The 18,696-nt window shown below is 32.3% G+C and overlaps 1 protein-coding gene across 2 annotated transcripts in view; it reads left to right on the top strand.

The window, feature by feature from the left end:
• The window catches only part of LRP1B (LDL receptor related protein 1B), a 1,745,675-nt gene that overhangs the window by 1,207,672 nt on the left and 519,307 nt on the right, over positions 1-18,696 (top strand). For both annotated transcript variants that reach the window (XM_020288518.2, XM_076005497.1), the window contains exon 32: positions 14,077-14,226. In XM_020288518.2, coding sequence (XP_020144107.2) covers positions 14,077-14,226 — 150 coding nt within the window. The remainder of the gene's footprint in view (positions 1-14,076; positions 14,227-18,696) is intronic.

The following is an 18,696-nucleotide window of genomic DNA, read 5'->3' as shown; positions in this document are numbered from 1 at the left end:
ATAATAATAGTTTGGATATTTGGCCCCTCCAAATCTCATATTGTCATTTGATGCCCAGTGAAGGATGTGGGGGCCTGGTGGGAGGTAATAGGGTCAGGGGGCAGATTCCCTCATGAATGGCTTTGTGCTTTCCCTATGATAATGAGTTAGTGCTCACTTTATTAGTTCATGCAAGAGCTGTTTTTTTTTTTTTTTTTAAAGCAGCTTGACTACACATCCTTTTTTGCTTATTCTTTTGCCATGTGATCTACCTACTTCCCCTTCACCTTCCACTTTAATTGAAAGCTCCCTGAAGCCCTCACTAAAGTCAGTTGCTGGTGCCATGCTCCTCACACAATCTGCTAAACCATGAGCCAAATGAACCTCTTTTCTTTATAAATTACTCAGTCTTAAGTATTCCTTTATAGCAATGCAAACCAATTAATGTGTTTGTGTACATACGCATATGTAGAAAATCCTCACTTAAAGTCATTGATACGTTCTTGGAAACTGCAACTTTAAGCAAATGACATACTTGCATAATGAAACCAATTTCACCATAGGCTAATTGATAGAAATAAGAGTTAAGTTCCTATGGTTGCAAAACCATCACCAAATTTCTAAATAAAGACCCAGAATACTTTTAATATTAAACATTTAAATAATGTGAGCTATACATAGATTTAAGAAAGATAAGTAAAAACAAGATAATTATTTAAACAACTTTTGGCAAATCAGTTAGTGACTGCAGTCACAGTGGTGGTTGGTTAAACCAAGGAATAGTGTTTGCAAAGTGAAACTGTAAGGAGTACCTCCAGCTACTACACAATTCAAAAACAAGTAATAACAAATACAGTGGGCTTGCTGAGTACATTCATACCACATCAGCTATTGTCATGCACTTGTATGATTATTATATGCTTCAAAAATTTTATTTTACACTACTTTGTATTCATTCAGTCATTCATTTTCTAACTAACTTATTCCATTTTAGGGTCACAGTGACTCTATCCAACAACTCTAGAGTATAAGGAGTGAACCAACCCTGGACAAGACACTGCCCCATCACAGGATGCACTCACACACACACCCATACTTACTCATGGCGGGACAGTTTTTCCCTTTGTTGATACATAATGGTTGCACATATTGTTTTTTTTTGGGGGGGGTACATGTGATATTTTGATACATGCATACAATATGTAATGATCAAATCAGAGAAATTGGGTTATCCATTACCTTAAGCACTTAATTTTTCTTTATGTTGGGAACATTCCAATTCTTCTCTCTTAGTTATTTTGAACTATACATTATTGTAACTGTGGTCACTCTACTGTACTGTTGAACACTAGATCTTATTCCTTCTATCTAACTGTATTTTTGTACCCATTAACCATATTCTCTTCATCCCTTTCCTCCCCTGTATCCTTCCCAGCTTCTGGATACCAGCAGTCAACTCTCTGCCTTCATGAGATCCACTTTTTTTAGTTCCCACATATGAGTGAAAACATGCAGTATTTATCTTTCTGTGCTTTGCTTATATCACTTAACAAAATAAGTTATAGTTCAAAGTATGTTGCTACACATGATAGGATTTCATTCTTTTTTATGGCTAAATGATGTTCCATTGTGTATATGTACTTAATTTTCTTTATCAATTCATCTGTTGGTGAAGACTTAGCTTTATTCCATATCTTGACTGTGGTGAATAGTGTTGCAATAAACATGGGAGTGCAGATCTCTTCAACATTGATCTCTAAATACTGATATTTTTTGAATATATACTTAGTAATGTGATTTCTGGATTGCATGGTAGCTCTATTTTTAATTTATTGAGAAACCTGCATGCCATTTTCCATGGTGGCTGTATAGTTATCCCTTGGTATATTCATGAGATTGGTTCCAGGAACACTTGTATACCAATCTCTGCACATACTCAAATGCTACAACCAGCCCTACAGAGGCACACACATGAAAAGTCACCCCACATATAAGCAGGTTTGATATCTCATGAATACTGTATTTTCTCATCTGCCTTTGGTTGAAAAAATTTCACGAACATGTGAACCTGTGCATTTCAAATCCTTGCTGTTCAAGGGTCAACTATACCAATTTGCATTTCCAGCAACACTGTGAGATCATTTCCCTTTCTCCGTATCCTCATCAGCCACCATTATTTTTTTGAGAATAGCCATTGTAACTGGGGTAAGATGATATCTCCTTGTGGTTTTGATTTGTATTATCCTGATAATTACTGAGGTTGAATATTTCTTTCATATACCTGTTGGACATTTTTATGACTTCTTTTGAGAGATGTCTATTCAGATCTTTTATTCATTTTTAATTAGATTATGTTATTTTGATATTGAGTTGTTTGAGCTCTTTATATATTCTGGTTATTAATTCATTGTTGAATAGATAGTTTGCCAATATTTTCTCCTATTCTATAGGGTTTTTCACTTTGTTATTTCCTTTTTGAGTATAATCTCTTTCACTTACAGTCAACTGACTGAGCATGGTAATCACATCGACAAAATACCTTCACAGCAACACCCAGATTAGTGTTTGTTTAACCGGGGATCATACCCTAGCCATGTTGACTCATAAAACTAATCATCAGCAAGTTTTGAACACAAAATTTTCTGTATTTTATTCAATGATATATATACTCACAAGTAGAGCAATTGTGTAGACAGATATGCATAATTACTTAGGCTAACTCTAAATAGAGATGTCAAATGAACAAAAAATTAGCTGGCATTTTTTAGCCATGCTTTCTGATTGAAGCAAGGGTGGATGACTTTATTATACTGAGCTTATCATATAGTAACTCTGGTATATATTGTTATATGGAGTATGATAATATGTTCTTTTTAGCCTAGAAGGAGAAAAGGAAACAATGTTTGAGATGTTTTATAAATAATAGTCACAGAAATATCTACATGCTAATATTACAGGAATAAAGAAAGGAAGACAGCTCCACAATCAACTTTTCCTTTTTAAATCCAAATCCATGCATTAAGAAGCTGCTATAATTAGTGTATTATGCTAACCACTATAGGCAACACAAAGAGGACTCTTTATAATACTTGCTTTGTAATGCTTACATCCTAATGATAAAAAAGTAAGAAACATGGTGAAGGATCCACATGTTGGTTTGTATGAATGGGGATCTTGAAGGAAAAAAAGGAAAAAATAATTGAATTCCTATAATATGCCAGTTACTGAGAGACAAGGTAAACAAGAGATATGGACACTCTCCTCATGGAGCTTAACAATCTAAAAGGAATTGCAGCATAACCAAAACTTTCTCCAGCTATATTTCCCTTCTTTGATTTTCTCTTAATTGTCAGACTCCTTCCCCTAACATTACATTTTCACAAATTATTCATTTGCCCAGGAATGTCTCCTTCCTACCCCTTCTTAGTTCACACACTCCTATCTAATAAGCCGAGTATTATTTCTTTCAAGAAGCTTTCCCTGACATTCCTGACTAGGCTAGAGTCTCTTAAAATACGAATTTTGGGCACACTGTGTATTTTATTTTCTAGCTGTATCACTATTTAAATTTTCCATTTGCTTGTTGAATATTTAATTAACTACTGCCTCATCAACTTGAAATGAAATTCTATAGTTAAGGACTACTTTCTGTTTTCTTTACCATTACATCCTCAACTCATAGCTCAATGATGGGCATGTAAGTAGATACTCACTAAATATTTGTTGAATAAAGTCAATGTTGTTTACCATCCTATGGTAAGAAACTCTTATAGGCTTGAATAAACCTATGATTTATTGATATATGTTAGTTGAGTGGGATTAATTTGTGAATGTGTGATATTTAGAAAGAATGTTTCCAGTGGAAGTGCACACTTGGTGATCTGGGCTTGGATTCATGTTGCATTTCATTTGATGTATCTGATGAGTAAAAAACAAACTAAAATGCTCTCAGATTATATTTATACCATAATTTTCTCCATGTATGGTATGCAAAAATTATGTTAACTGAGTTGTTTATAAATTAGTGCATGGCTACGTAGGGAGCAAAAGTTGGAAACATTTAATTTCTGAACTTACTTTTCCACTTATTCCTCTTATTCTTTCTTCTTCCTTCTGTGTTTAACCCTGTGGCCATTTGGCTTTCATTAGTACTTCAATCAGAAATTTCTTATAAAAAGTCAGAACAGGCAAAAATCTATATGGTCGAGTTATCTAATTATTAACAAGTCTTCCTAGCACAGGGAATAAAGATGAAATCAAATTATTTTTATGTTTATTCTAACCCTATTATAATTTTTGATCTATCTCAATAGGCTTCACATTGTTTAAAATAGATTAAAAATATGTTGCATAGTAACTTTTATTTAAGTTACAGTATTCTCATTGTGTGTCAGAACTATATCCTTAAAATATATTTAATAATTTATTTACTAATTTAAAAAATGCTAAAGTATTATTGTGTTCTTTATTTTTAAAAATTGCTTTTTGCTACTATTTTTTCCTGTTTTTCTGGACAATTTAAAATTGTGATGCAAATAATTGGACAACATATTTTTCAGTTTTATATATAAATTTAAAGTGCTACTTAATGTAGAATCACGGTTGAGTCTCACAAGGAAATACTTGATACAGAAAAAATTTTGAAATACTCTCAAGAATCCATATCATGGTAATCTCACTTTAAGAGGTTCTTTCAGAACTATTCCCTGGAGATGATTTCTAAAATGGAATTTTACAGTACCATGAATGGATATATAAATGTGCGAAAAAATAAATCAAACCTGTTTCTGCTGCTGTACATGAACATCACATTCATGAAATACTTAAATACAAAGGGACATTTATCACTGAATTGTTTACTTGTTGTGATTTTATTTACTCATTACAAGCAAGTATTGTAATTATTATTTCATGATGAATCTGTCTGGATGAGCTCTAGCTTAAACTGTCTACTGATTCCTTAAACAATTTCCATGAAGAAAATTAGGTGATTAGGGAAGGAAGAGCCAGTGTTCAGTTAATTTTCTTTTCATGCATATTATTGCCAGATTATACATTTTTCCCCCAGAATGTGAGAAGAAAACATCATGTTCTATCTGGTGAGCATGGGGAAGAGTAAGCTCATAACATTTGTTACCCGTCATTGTTTATAGTGCCTGTGTTCTCACCATGAAGCCACACATTTGTGTCTGGATGTACTTTTCCTGAGATCTTTGATACAGCAGAGAACCATGATCACTTTGGCCCAACAGTAATATAATTATAGTGACTACTTTTTAAGCACTTAAAATATACCAACCACCTGGAAAATGTTTTGCATTAATCATCTCACAGCAATAATTTCTGGAAGGGTTTCTTACCCTTCCTATATAGATCATAAACTGAGCCTTGCTGAAAGAAGTTAGTTGTTCACTATGAATAGTAAAGCTGAGATTCAAATACAAGTTTATCTGCTTCCAAAGGAGATATTAAATTTTAACCATTTTGCTATGCCCAGAGAGGCTGATTTCACATAGTAATTACCTGACCTCAAGCAAAGATCAGGGAATAAAACTACTACTCTTTCAAGCATGGAGCATAGGAAAGAGAAAAATCCAGAGCTTGCATACTCCTGAGAAATGCAGACCCAATTAGGACATAGTTGTTGGTTTTTCAAAGCAGCCAGGAGTATGCAAGAACCAATTTCACCTCTCTGCCAATTTTGCCCTCACAATTAATTATTTCTGAATTTTTAAATTCTAGTTTTCCATGGCAATGTCACTCTTACACTAGACTTTCTAGTTTTTGGAATTGTTTTTATATTGCAATTCACTGATTTCTCTTGCTTGTTTGCTGTTAAATCCATATGTGACATACTTAAAATAGAAGTGCATCATAATCATATCAAAACACCCAACTTGGCATTTTATGAGTGTATATTATGAAAGACTGAGTAATTGCAGCCTTCAGGCAATTTGGGCTGAATAACTTTGTTTTTGCTAAATACAAATAAACATTCCTGTTATCCATTGTTAAACTAAATTCTGTAAATCTGAGTGAAGATTTAATGCTCAGCCTTGGATACGTTAAGTCCTTAAACCAGTTTACATATCAGAGGCTTTTAATTTACTATTAGTGATATATATGTTTAAAATGTCTTCCTATTATGAATTTTATCCCTTAAGCTCATATAAAACAGCTTGGCTTGTCAATCAGCATTATCCTTCATGGCTATTCTTAAGAATCTAGTGTACTATATATTTTATTTTCTTGATATTTTCCTTTTATTTTTAATGTAATTCCAATCAAAAGTTCTTTGCTTACTCAACCTTCAAGTGCACCTTCTTGAAATCTACCAAGAATTTTCTATTATTTAATCATTCTATCCCATATGATGTATAAAGTAGCTTTTGAATTATATTCATGGATAACATTCATAAGTACTTTTACCACATCAAAAGAATTTAAGTGACCTAATTTTTTAAGTAAGATTTTTTAAAAAATGCCTGAATATGTTTCCTTGCTCAATATAATACAGTTTTGTTATTTATATATACTTAGTACACTAATTTTTATTATATATGATGCACAATCAATACTTAAAGCTGTGCACCCCAAAAGAAATGTTAATAGTAGGTAATGAAAAGGGCAGAAGAGTTGGCAAATTAATCTTATAATTATACATGCATATACACACAAATAATTTAAATGTGTTACACTTTCATTTAATTTATTTATTTGTTTATTTAAATGTTATTCAGTGAGGGGGAAAATGAGGTTATTAAAAAAGGCTGTGAAGTGTATACTAGGTGCCAGACCCTAAAAATAAAACTGGGACCCATTCTCAAAAAGATCATATTGCAGTGCAGGAAAAAGTCACAGATAATTACAAGATGTTTGACTGAGATCTTTAGTAGAGTTAAACAAAACAAAATCACTTAATGTTTCATGAGTACTATTTTCTTAACATCATAAAGGTAGCAGAAGTAGATACTGTGAAAATAAAGTAAACAACTAATTTTTTGTCGGGAAGAAAAACAGGGGAAAGAGTTGTAGGCAAATTGGTGTTATGTTGTAATTTCAACAGGATCTTGAAGGAAAATGTAGTCTCGTTTTTAAAGAAGTGACAGAAGGAGAAAGGGCTTTCCTTATTCTTAACTGAAAGGAAAAACAGACATAAAAGGCATACAAGTGTATGATATGTATATAAAACTGAATTTTTCTGTATGGATAGGAAATCTAACATAAATCTAATATAAGGGAATGTTTAGCATTATAATATCTGGAACTATAATTTTAAAATATTTGAATGACACAATCCAGTGCTTTTTGAAACAAAATATTTTGTTCTATTTTACTTATCATGCTAAAAAACACAGTTGTGGCAAACTATAAACTATAATTATTAAAGCTTTTAAAATGCTTTTAGAATAAACACTTCTCAAGAAATAAGTTGTTTTTGATTTTGGTCTTTTCTCCATTTTTGCATGTGTTATTTTCACAAGGCACATAATTTTTGCCAATCATCAAGGGCTAGAAATATATTATAAATAGTTCCAGAAAAAAATATTTATGTGAGGGAGGATGTAGGAGATGTTGAAATCTGTAACTATATATGTCCTTGACTTCTTAAAGCAGGGTGAAATGAGAAGGCTATTTTCCAGGAAGAATTTAGATCAGATTAAGATTAGGGCAATATATTCCATGAGTTGGTGCATAATGTGCTTTATTATCAATTGAAATGCGTATTGAAATAATTTTAGAAATTAATTGAAATGCGTATTGAAATTGAATGCGTATTGAAATTGAATGCGTATTGAATCTACGCATCAATTGAAATGCGTATTGAAATAATTTTAGTCATATGCGGTTATTAAAAAAATACAGACAGATCCCATGTATACTTTATCCAATTTCCTCGATCAGAATATTACACAAAACCATAGTACAATGTCACAACACAGATGCTGACTTTAATACAATCCACCGATCTTGTCAGATTTCATGCTTTCCTTGTATTCATTTTAGTATTTGTGTATTTAGATATATAGATTCCTATATGCACATAGCAATCACGGTACTGCATGCAGTACACATTTTTGTGTGAGCATCAGTTTTCATTTTTCTGACATACATTCTCAGTAGTATAATTGCTGGGTCTTATGGTATTAGTATGTTTAGTTTTATAAGACACTGCCAAATTGTTTTCTAGAGTGGCTGTACCATTTTACATTCCCACCAGCAATGTGTATCAGTGATCTAGTTCTTCTCTGTATACTTGTCAGCATTTAGTGTTTTCACTATTTCATATTTTAGCCATTCTGTTAGGTATGTAGTGTATCTCATCATCATTTTAATTTGCATTTTCTATGTTCTATGCCAAACATCTTCTTATGTGCTTATTTGCCATCTACATATCTTCTTCTGTGAAATGTCTGGTCATGTCTTTTGCCTATGTTCTAACTGATTTTTTTTAACCATTGAGTTTTGAGAAATTTTTGTTTGATTCTTGTCTTTTTTTGGCTGTGTAGATCTCAAATATTTTCTCCCAGACTAAAGCATTTGTTTTATTACCTTTTACAGAGCAAAGATTTCTAATTTTGATGTGCTTGTTTTGTAATTGAGACAATAGTATAATTATGAATGAAGTGCATAATCTGAGTATTTCTAATAATTTGCACTATCTCAAAAGTATCAGTTTGGGGACTATCAGAGAAATGATTGCAAATTTTAGAATAGGGTTTTAGCTTGAGAGGTAAGTACAACATCCTATCCTAATGATAATGCACAAGATAACTGAAGGGTAGTACCTATATTTACTTTTATTCACTTCAGAGAGAAGCCAGGGGTGAAGAAAAGAAATACTTGGGTTTCCTTATCCTGTCCATTCTTTAACTTATAAAATCTAAGTATTCTCAGAAGAAATAAAGCATTTCTTGAGATAACCTAATAGTGAATAGGCAGTTAGCCCCATGCCACTTCTCCATGGAATAACTATCTTCCATCAGAACTCAGGTTTCATGTTTCTGAAACAGTTCTGCCATGGAAATAATCATGTCACTTCTGGTGAACTCCAAAAAGATTTCCACTTTAGAGTACTCAGAATATTATAATTCTTCTATAGGTGTAGCCTGGGATGAAACTTATTGGTATTTCCCTGTTTTTGTGTAACTGTGTTTTAATGGCCAGTCTCTACAACTTTTACAGTCCCAGAAGCAGAAAAAGGTGTTTTCTACTGCCTGAAGATAGCATTATAAAGAGAATATTTAGATTTTGATGTCATTTATTTTACTTATCTAGAGGCCTTGAAGTTAATCATCTACATTTTAATATCTGTCTTTTTCCCTATCTACAACTTTAGTGTTCCCTTGCCTTCAACATTCTCACAATTATGACAGTCTTTCCAGCAAAATTTAAAAGGCTTGTTGAACTTAGTAAAAATTTAAATTTGTAAGATTATAAAAGTATGCAATATTTAAAAGAAATTTTTAGACTTTTGTATTATAAAATCACCTGGAGAGATTTTTTAAAAAATCCCGATGTCTGGAACTTGCCCAAACCAATTAAATTGGAATATTTGAGAGTGGGACTCAGAGATTAATATTTTGAGTAACTTTTCAGGTAATTATAATTCCCAGACAGGGATGGAAATTTTAAAGTGAATTTGGTAAGTGATAGAAAAAATTTAGGAAATTTCTCTAGAAAGTCATAATTTTTAAAATTCCTTTTTTGACACTTTTGTATTTTTATTTTAATTTCATATTGCATAGTTTTTAATATAATTTAGAGTCATTTTTAAAAGAAAGAAATGAAACACATAAGATAAACTTCAGTCTTAATTGTTACAACATTTAAAACTTAGTGAACTTTTTGTTATATGTAGAATAATATAGTTAGATTACATTATTTTATAAATATTATGTAGCTGTTACATCAATGAACACAATATTTCTATGATGAGAACAATTACAAAATTTTGGCAAATTACATTGTCTTAATAAAAAATAAGCTAGCCTGTTTAAAAAACAATGTTCAAATAAAATAAGAAATATCATTGGTTTAAAAAAGGAGTGTTAAAATTGAAACGTGGATTAACTATATTTTTACAATACTAGGAAGATAGGCAAAGAGGCAGATTTTTCTTCATAGATATTTTTCAATTTGATGACTTATTTTTCTTTCATTTATTATGTTACTGAATCCAGATTTCCTCTTTTAATAACCAGATCAAGATGACTTCAAAAATGATAAAATATTTAATTATTTATTTGTTTGTTTGTTTGTTTTAAAGAGACAGGGTTTCTGTCGTCCTGGGCTGCAGTACAGTGGCATGATCATAGCTCACTGTAGCCTCTAACTTCTGGGCTCAAGTAATCCTCCTGCCTCAGCCTCCCAAGTAGCTGGGATTATAGGTGTGTGCCACCACACATGGGTAATTTTTAAATTTTTTGTAGAGATGGGGTCTCACTGGTCTCGAACTCTGGCCTCAAGAAATCCTCTTGTCTTAGCCCCCCAGAGTGATGGGATTATAGGCATCAGCCACAAGAGCCAGCATCTTTTGAGGTTTTTAAAATCTCAATCTCCTATCCTGAGGATCTACTAATACAGACATAATTATATTTCTTTGCATAGGTTCCAGGACAGTTTTATAAATATGCTCACATTTGATCTGTTTTTTTCATGGCTATTGATTTAGCATTTTAATACCACTGAGTAGTTTCAGTTGCATTAAACAACTATTAGTTCACTGCTTAGTGATCCATCTTTTGAAATATTAGCACAACAGAGAACTGATGCAGAAATTATTCTAATATACTGATACCTATTAATTTCTCAGTGTTGTTAGGGCTTTGTAAGTGTATGTTAATAAAATTTTAAAATCTTATAGTTCAAAACATTTATATTAATAAAATTCAGAGGTATATACTTCTATACTTCTACAAATATAAAGCATATGTCACCAGTTTTTTAAATTAATAATAGAATTTATAAAGGATTGCAATTATATTTTGTAAACCTAGGAATAAATCCACTCAAGAATATTTAAGGGTTAAACATATATGTAACAAGAGGGAAGATATATGTAAGGGAGTAGGTGACATGTATCACATGCATATGTAGATTAATATAGGAACTTAAAATGTATTTTTTTTGTTAGTCTTAAAAGTATTAATCTGCAACAATTCAATCTTAAAATTGATGTAAAAATCTAAGCCATACAAAGTAGACCTGTTGAATCATCGCCTTTCCAATTTGGCATAGTATCTGGGTATAAGTAGTATTAAAAAATTCTGTTGTGAGGATAACTCAACTTCCCTAGGTAGACTTTCGTGAACACAAGTTTTAATTTTCATAATGAAATAATTAAATAATCTAGTCATACATTCAACGTTTGTAAATTTTCTTCTTTGTTCTAGGTATCATGCTGGGCAGCTCCTTTCCTTTAGGCACTCACTGTCTAGAAGCAAAGATGTTAAGACTGTGGCAAACTCTGACCCAAATTCTGTAACTTCCCTGCTCTGTTTAGTAACTGCTTCATACAACATAAGTTTGAGAAGAGAAACTACAGGCTGTTAAATGGATGGCAAAGTTCTGACATTGTAGGTTTATTTGGAATTAGGCACATTCAGTATATTGCAGTCCCTTTCTCTAAAAAAAGAGATTCAGGAAAGCTAAACAAATGCATTCTCTAAGAAAGACCAGACAAGAACATTGATTTTAAAAATCCAGGTGAATGAGAATAATAGATTAGTCTATTGAAGTCAGGAGTAAAGTTGGTAGCATAAATGCAGTTCCTTTACAACTGCTGGAGATGGGTCACAAATCTGACTCTTCAGTTTCTTTGCAGCCAAAGCAAGGAGAGATATATGATCGGTTAAAGTTTTATATTCTCCACATATAGCTTTTTCTGGCACTGAGCCCTAAAAGAAATTTCTCTCGTGGGTCTGTGGATAAAGAGGTCACTATGTGATGTACTACTTTCAGACACTATCCCAGGAAGTATAACAGTGGGTTTCCTATGGCTACTTCTTATAATATCTTTCATTCAAATCAAGGGCACAATGCCAGAGCTCAACTCAGCAACAGAATGAGGGAGGAACGAAACACAGCAATCTAAAAATACTGATAGGTCTCTGATGGTTTGGCTTGATTGAGAGATAAAATTTAGAAAACTTAGAGGAATAGATAAACTACATATTTTAAAGGGAATTCTCCATAAATATATTTGTTAATTTTTTTAAAAATTTTTTACTTTAAATTTTATAAACATGCCCCAGGAAGAAGCATGATGCACAATTGTCAGCCCCTTCATGGGATCCATGTTCAAATATTAATTCAATTCTTGAGGAAAATCTGGTAATAGTAATTTTGGGGTTATATTTTGTCCCATAAATCTGTAGTAAAGATATTCTTTATTACTGATTAAAGATGGAATTACATACTTTAGACAGGTAACTTAGCAGATGGTAAAATGGGCCACTTATTTTGAAATTAAGTGAAATGGCTTAGATACCTATGGAATAGCCTAACTTTCTCTCATAAAAAATTGAAATGTGAATAACTTTCACCCTGAAAATATTATGCCTTACAGTATGGCTGTGAGAGTTTTTATTTGACTATTTTTCCATAGTAATTAAAGTCCATTACCTACCCTGATTATCAAAAATTCTGAAAACTGCCTCCCCACAATGTCTATTTTTATGTATTGTGATTTTTCTGATAAAACTTCTAGATTTCTATTAGCAAAACATACCAATTAATAAGTAGCTGATATATTGTACAAACTTGTTGGTTTATTTTTACTTGATTAAGACTGGTCTGATAAATCAATGACTCTCTGTGGCCTAGGAATTTCCATGGTTGACAATTGTTTAGGCTATGTTTGACCCTCTCTCAATGCACTTGAACTCATGTGATTCTCAGTCATCTCCCTCCCTCCCTCCCTCCCTCTCTTCCTCCCTTCCTCCCTCCCTCTCTTCCTCCCTTCCTTCCTTCCTTCCTTCCTTCCTTCCTTCCTTCCTTCCTTCCTTCCTTCCTTCCTTCCTTCCTTCCTTCCTTCCTTCCTTCCTTCCTTCCTTCCTTCCTCTCTTTCAATTCTTTTTTTTAAAGAGAAGGAATTATTTGTGGTTTATTCACATCATTCTCTGCAAGTGATCCCAGGAATAGTTTGTTGCATTGTGTGCCTGAGTTTATGTCCATATATGCTTTTCCATGAGTATTTATGGATCACAGAAGGCCAAAATAGTGCCATGGAGTTATTGTTACAATGCAGACTCTAATCCTTGTGATCATGTCAGTAATTAAGTAGATATATGCTGAGAACCATAGCAAAGAAAAAGTACATGTTCTGAGACCTTTGAAAAAAATGACCACCACTATAACATGTGAAATTGTCCATAAAATAAAATAAAGCCTAGCATAACTTCCAGTAACACATTGTGCCATGTGAGGATTAGGATTTTAACCCATTCTCTTGATTTACTCACTTGCTTAATGGATTATTTTCCCCATGTCAGCCTCCAAATGAGCATAATTTAATTCTATGCTTTAGTAAAATTACTCATTGTTGAAAATCTTCTACTTTGGGATTTACTTGAAAAGGGTAGAAATCACCAATTTAAATATATAAATGCCTAAAGTAAATTTTACTGAAAATAGAGGAGAAATTATTAATTTCATCAGTAAAATTAGTATCCCAAATGAGTCATTACACTTTAAAACTTTCTGAGGCAAAGTTACGGTATAATGAAGAGGGCAGGCATTCAATTTGGAAATAGAAACTTTCTAAAAATATCTGGAACATTCCTTACTAGCTATGAACACAGACTTCTTAACTATTCTAGGTATTATTTTCCTTATCTGTAAAATGGAGCAGTCATTCCTCTCAATGGCACAAGATTATTTGAGTAATCAACAAAGATAACTGTTAAGTGCCTGTAAAACCATAATGTTTCTCAGTTAAAACAGCATATGTCTACCCCTCTATTAACCATATCTTATTTTTTGATACAAACTCTGAGCTTCCAACTTATTTTTCCCCTCAAATCCAGTGGCGATAGGTGAATATTACAATTTAAGTGGCTACCATGAAGTTTAAGTTGTAAAATTTAATTACAGGTCTATCGATAGACTACGTGGAAAACAAGCTTTATTGGATCAGTTCGGGAAATGGAACCATAAATAGATGCAACCTGGATGGTGGTAATTTAGAAGTAATAGAGTCAATGAAAGAAGAATTAACAAAAGCTACAGCCCTAACCATCATGGGTAAGTGCAATGATTCTATAGCTAGGATAGTTGTATTGATTGGGGATTGATTAATTATGACCTGTTAAAAGCTTAGGAAAGTTACTGCTCCATTAACACCAAAACCACATTCAAATTGCACATCTCTATGAAGTTCTTTTTTTTTTTCTTTTAACTCTAGCAAACAGACTTGTAAGATTACCCACATCAGAGAATTAGTGCTGTTAGCAATACTAACTTTATTGTTATTGATTATTGGCTTACTGTGACTTGTATTATTTTAGGTTTATTATTTTCTGCATTCTGCAGGACTCTAAAGTGTAAGGGCCTTGTGTATTTGTCATAATAAAGTTAAATCTGGCTTATCTATGCTTATAAAGGATAGCTTGATCCACAGAGATAAATCAAGAGAGAAGACAACAGGGTCCATTTGACCAATGATTAAAATTATTCTCCCTCAAATAATGCTTCTCATATTTAGGAGTGGGTATAGATTTTACTGATTTGAGTCTTGTTTTCATTCTTTTTGCTCAATCTTCTGGGGAAAAAAAAGGTGCTGGGCAAGTAAAATGATTAGGAAGCTAAAAGGGAGGTATGGCTTCCATAGAACATCTACTATACAGATATATATATATATATATATATATATCCCAAATAACTTCTACTATATTGATATTAGATACTATTTTTGAAATATAAGTTTTAGGTTAAAAAGATAGTTTGAATTATACAAAAGATGTAAGAGTAGACACCATAAAAATATTCTCTCTGATGAGTGTGGCTCAGCTTTTTGTTTGTTTGTTTGTTTGTTTGTTTGTTGTTTTAGTGAATGGCTGGCTGTAAACTGAAGTTGTGGTAAATCAGCAGTGTGAGGATTGGATAATCCACATAGAATCTCAATAGTTACATTTGGTTACAGGAAATCAGAAAAATGATGTATTATTTGCAATTCTGAATATTATAATATAGTCAGGATGACTTTCAAAAGTTATACTATTTATGTCAATTTGAATATGTTTTTAAAAGATTATGTAGATAATAAGTTAGTTGTTTTAATTCTATGTTCTACAATGTTTCAGCCCTTTCACCATTTCTCAGGTGTAATGTGAGGATTTTTTTGTTTGTTTGTTTTGTTTTGTTTTTGGTAGTGAATGTTCATGAGTGTATAAGTTTATAAGTAAACAGTTGTTAATCAAACCAGACTTGAAAATTCATTTTCTAGACAGAAAAAAATTTTTTACCTTTGATTTCCAGATACAATAAACATATCTGAATGAAAGTGAATGAGGTTTGAATATTACAAATGATTATTTAAGACAGAATGAATCTTTCTTTCTCTTGTGAGGGAGAGAAAGAAAAGGCCATTGTTCAACCAATTATTAAGTGCTAAGAAACCTCGATGCCAATTTTTATAACTGGGAAATGCAGATATTAAATATATCTGCCTATATAACAAAGTTGTCAGGATCACTTGGAATTATGTGAATGCACTAAGTTTTACTCAAATGTCAAAATTAGAATCTGATGCCTCTTAATGTGATCCTTAAAGCACTGTCTAATTTTACCTAGTTAGGCATTTCCAGGTATCTGAAGTGATACTGGATCAGATGTTTTAGTAGTGTTCTTTTGCTGATGTGTTTTCTTACCATCTTTCTGCTATCACTTTCACTAATATTCTTTTTCTAAATTATTTCTTAGAATTAGTGTTTTTTAAAAATAGTTTTTCTCCAGATGAGGAATTTAAAATTCTCCAATTTTCTTTCTATCCTTTGGGCTATTTCTGTGTTCATATAGCATTATATCAACATTTTTTTCATTTTGTGTGTCCATAAGTTACATATAAAATTATATATATATATAACAATATATATTTATATAATTTAAATATATACATAAAAAAAACAAAAGGGTCATACTAGACAAATAGGTTATTTTAGAGTAGGAATTTATTTACAATTGTTCTGTAGGGCCTATGCAATAAAAAAGATTATTTTATGTTACTTAGCATTGCCAAATTAAGAAGAAAATTTTGTTTTATGTGTACTTGTACATATTTTAAATCATCTTAATAACAATAAGCAGAGTTTAAATTCTGAAAGTGGTTGAATAAACTGCAACAATCCCCAAATCACAACTCACATTGTGTTTTCAAAAATCAAATTCCATTATACTTCATGAAATCAACCCAAACTAGCTAATACTATAACTAAGGAACTCAGTAAATTAGAGGATATGTGTAAAGAATCTGGCATAACATTTCGAGAAAAGTTTATGACTTTTTAGGTGAAAAAAATATGTAAGAATTATTGTCTTGTAAAAATATTTGTAAAATTTTTAAAAGTTTATTTCTGCTAATATGATTGCTATTGACCCTGTTCTGTGTGAATAATAAACTTACAGTTTTCAATGCTATGAATACATTCTCAAAAAATGGAGCAGGTAAGCCATTTTAGAAAAAAATAAAATCAGTTAGTTTTGTTAACTGATAAAATGGAAGAAGGAAAGTTTGGGTGGGGCCAGGCATGGTGGCTCATGCCTATAATCCTAGCACTCTGGGAAGCCAAGGCAGGAGGATTGCTTGAGGTCAGGAGTTTGAGACCAGCCTAAACAAGAGTGAGATCTCATCTCTACAAAAAAATAGAAAAATTAGCTGAGCATGGTGGCATGCACCTATAGTCTCAGGTACTCAGAAAGCTGAGGCAAGAGGATCACTTGAGCCCAGAAGTTTGAGGTTACAGTGATCTATGATAATGCCATTGCACTCCAGCCTGGAAAACAGAATGAGACCCTGTCTCTGAAAGAAAAAAAAAAAAAAAAAGGAAAATTTGGATGAAATTATAATGCCTAGATTGTGTCAGTGCTATAGATAAAAGATGATAATAGCTCTGTAGAGGAACCTGACCCTGAATAAATTAAAATTCTCTTAGTGAGTGAATGGCTATGTATAATATGAATATCCTTCCCTGCCACCATAATTTGAATAACCCTGAAAAATAAAAATAAAACATAGCAAAACCTATTAATGCCTCTACTGGCAGTATATTAACTGGATATATCAAAATACATCTAGCAGTTCAGGGGTTTAAAATTTAAAGAATATCCCCAAAGAGAACAGAGGAGGAATCTATATTTACAAAGTTTCCTGACTTGGCTCTAAACTTAGTCTTCTGTTCAGGCTTTCTTTCTTTCTTTCAACACTTCCACTCTTTCTTTTTGAGAATGGAAAAAAGGGTGATGACCATCTACTTCCTGCTGAGGCTAAATATTACAGTCATATAAAAAAAAAAGCAATAAAAAAGTAAAACACAGGAACCTCACTACTATCCAGGGGATTACTGATGATTGCAGTTACAAATATTTAAGAAGAAATTTGCCTACAATGACACTGAAATTTCATATCTCGAAAACCAATAATCGTGCTAGGAAGTGACTAGTGAATACAAGTGTTTGGCAGCTCCCCCAGGAGACTTATATACGTCATTTATGTTAAGTAATTGAAAGTTTATGTTTCACTAAAATTTAAGAATGATTTTCTTAAAACTGAGTTAAAAAGTCTCTTTGGATACCTAGCACAAATTTTTAAACCTCAAGTATTATAAATTGTAACTACTTGAAGCTCCTAGTTTTAGTTGGAATAGTGCCCGGATCAAAATGAAGCAATTATTTGACGATTCAGCCAAGCCTAGGACCTCAAGACCAAGACGATAAGATTAATAAACACTTTGATATTTCTCCTTTCAATAAGTCCAATTTAGCTTTCTTCCCTTTGAATGTGGGCTGAACTTAGAGATTCATTTTTAATGGAATAGAATGAGCCAGAAGTGATGATGTGTGACTTCAAAGACAAGATCCTGAATACCATGAGCCTTATTCCTTGCACTCTCTTTGGGCAAAGCCAGCTGACATGTTATGAGGGCACCTAAGCAGCCCAGTGGAGAAATACATACAGAGAGGAACTGAGATCTCCAGCCAACAGCCATGTGAGAGAGTCATTGAAAGCAGAAACTCTTGCTCCAGTCAGGACTTGAGATACTATATAACACAAGACAACCGCTTTAAAGCAACCTCAAGAGAGATTCCAAACTAGAACCACCCACATAGTTGCTCCCAGATTCCAGACCCATAGAAATTATGTGAGACAATAAATGTTTACTGTTTTAAGATGCCAAGTTTTGGAGTAATTTGTCACACTGCAAGACATAACTAATTCATATGTTAGTCCATCGATACAGCATTAATTCATTTATGAACAGATTTACAAATTCAAATCTTAATAGAGAAAGGCAGGTTGTAAATGAGTAAAATGTGTCAGGGTAATAAAACCAAATAGCTCCAAACTGAGTCTAGGCTATAATATCTGGTCTCACTTAGAAGTGGCAGGCATTGTGACAAACTGGAAAGATCTAATGCCTCACTTGACCTAAAACACCTCTCAGTTCCACCTATTTTTGTCATAAGGAATATACATATATATATATTTTTTTTTAGGAA

This window comes from Microcebus murinus, chromosome 8 (genome assembly GCF_040939455.1).
Source record: "Microcebus murinus isolate Inina chromosome 8, M.murinus_Inina_mat1.0, whole genome shotgun sequence".
Taxonomy (NCBI): Eukaryota; Metazoa; Chordata; class Mammalia; order Primates; family Cheirogaleidae; genus Microcebus; species Microcebus murinus.
Note: the sequence above shows the minus strand (reverse complement) of the source record. Positions and strands in the feature narration are given on the sequence as shown.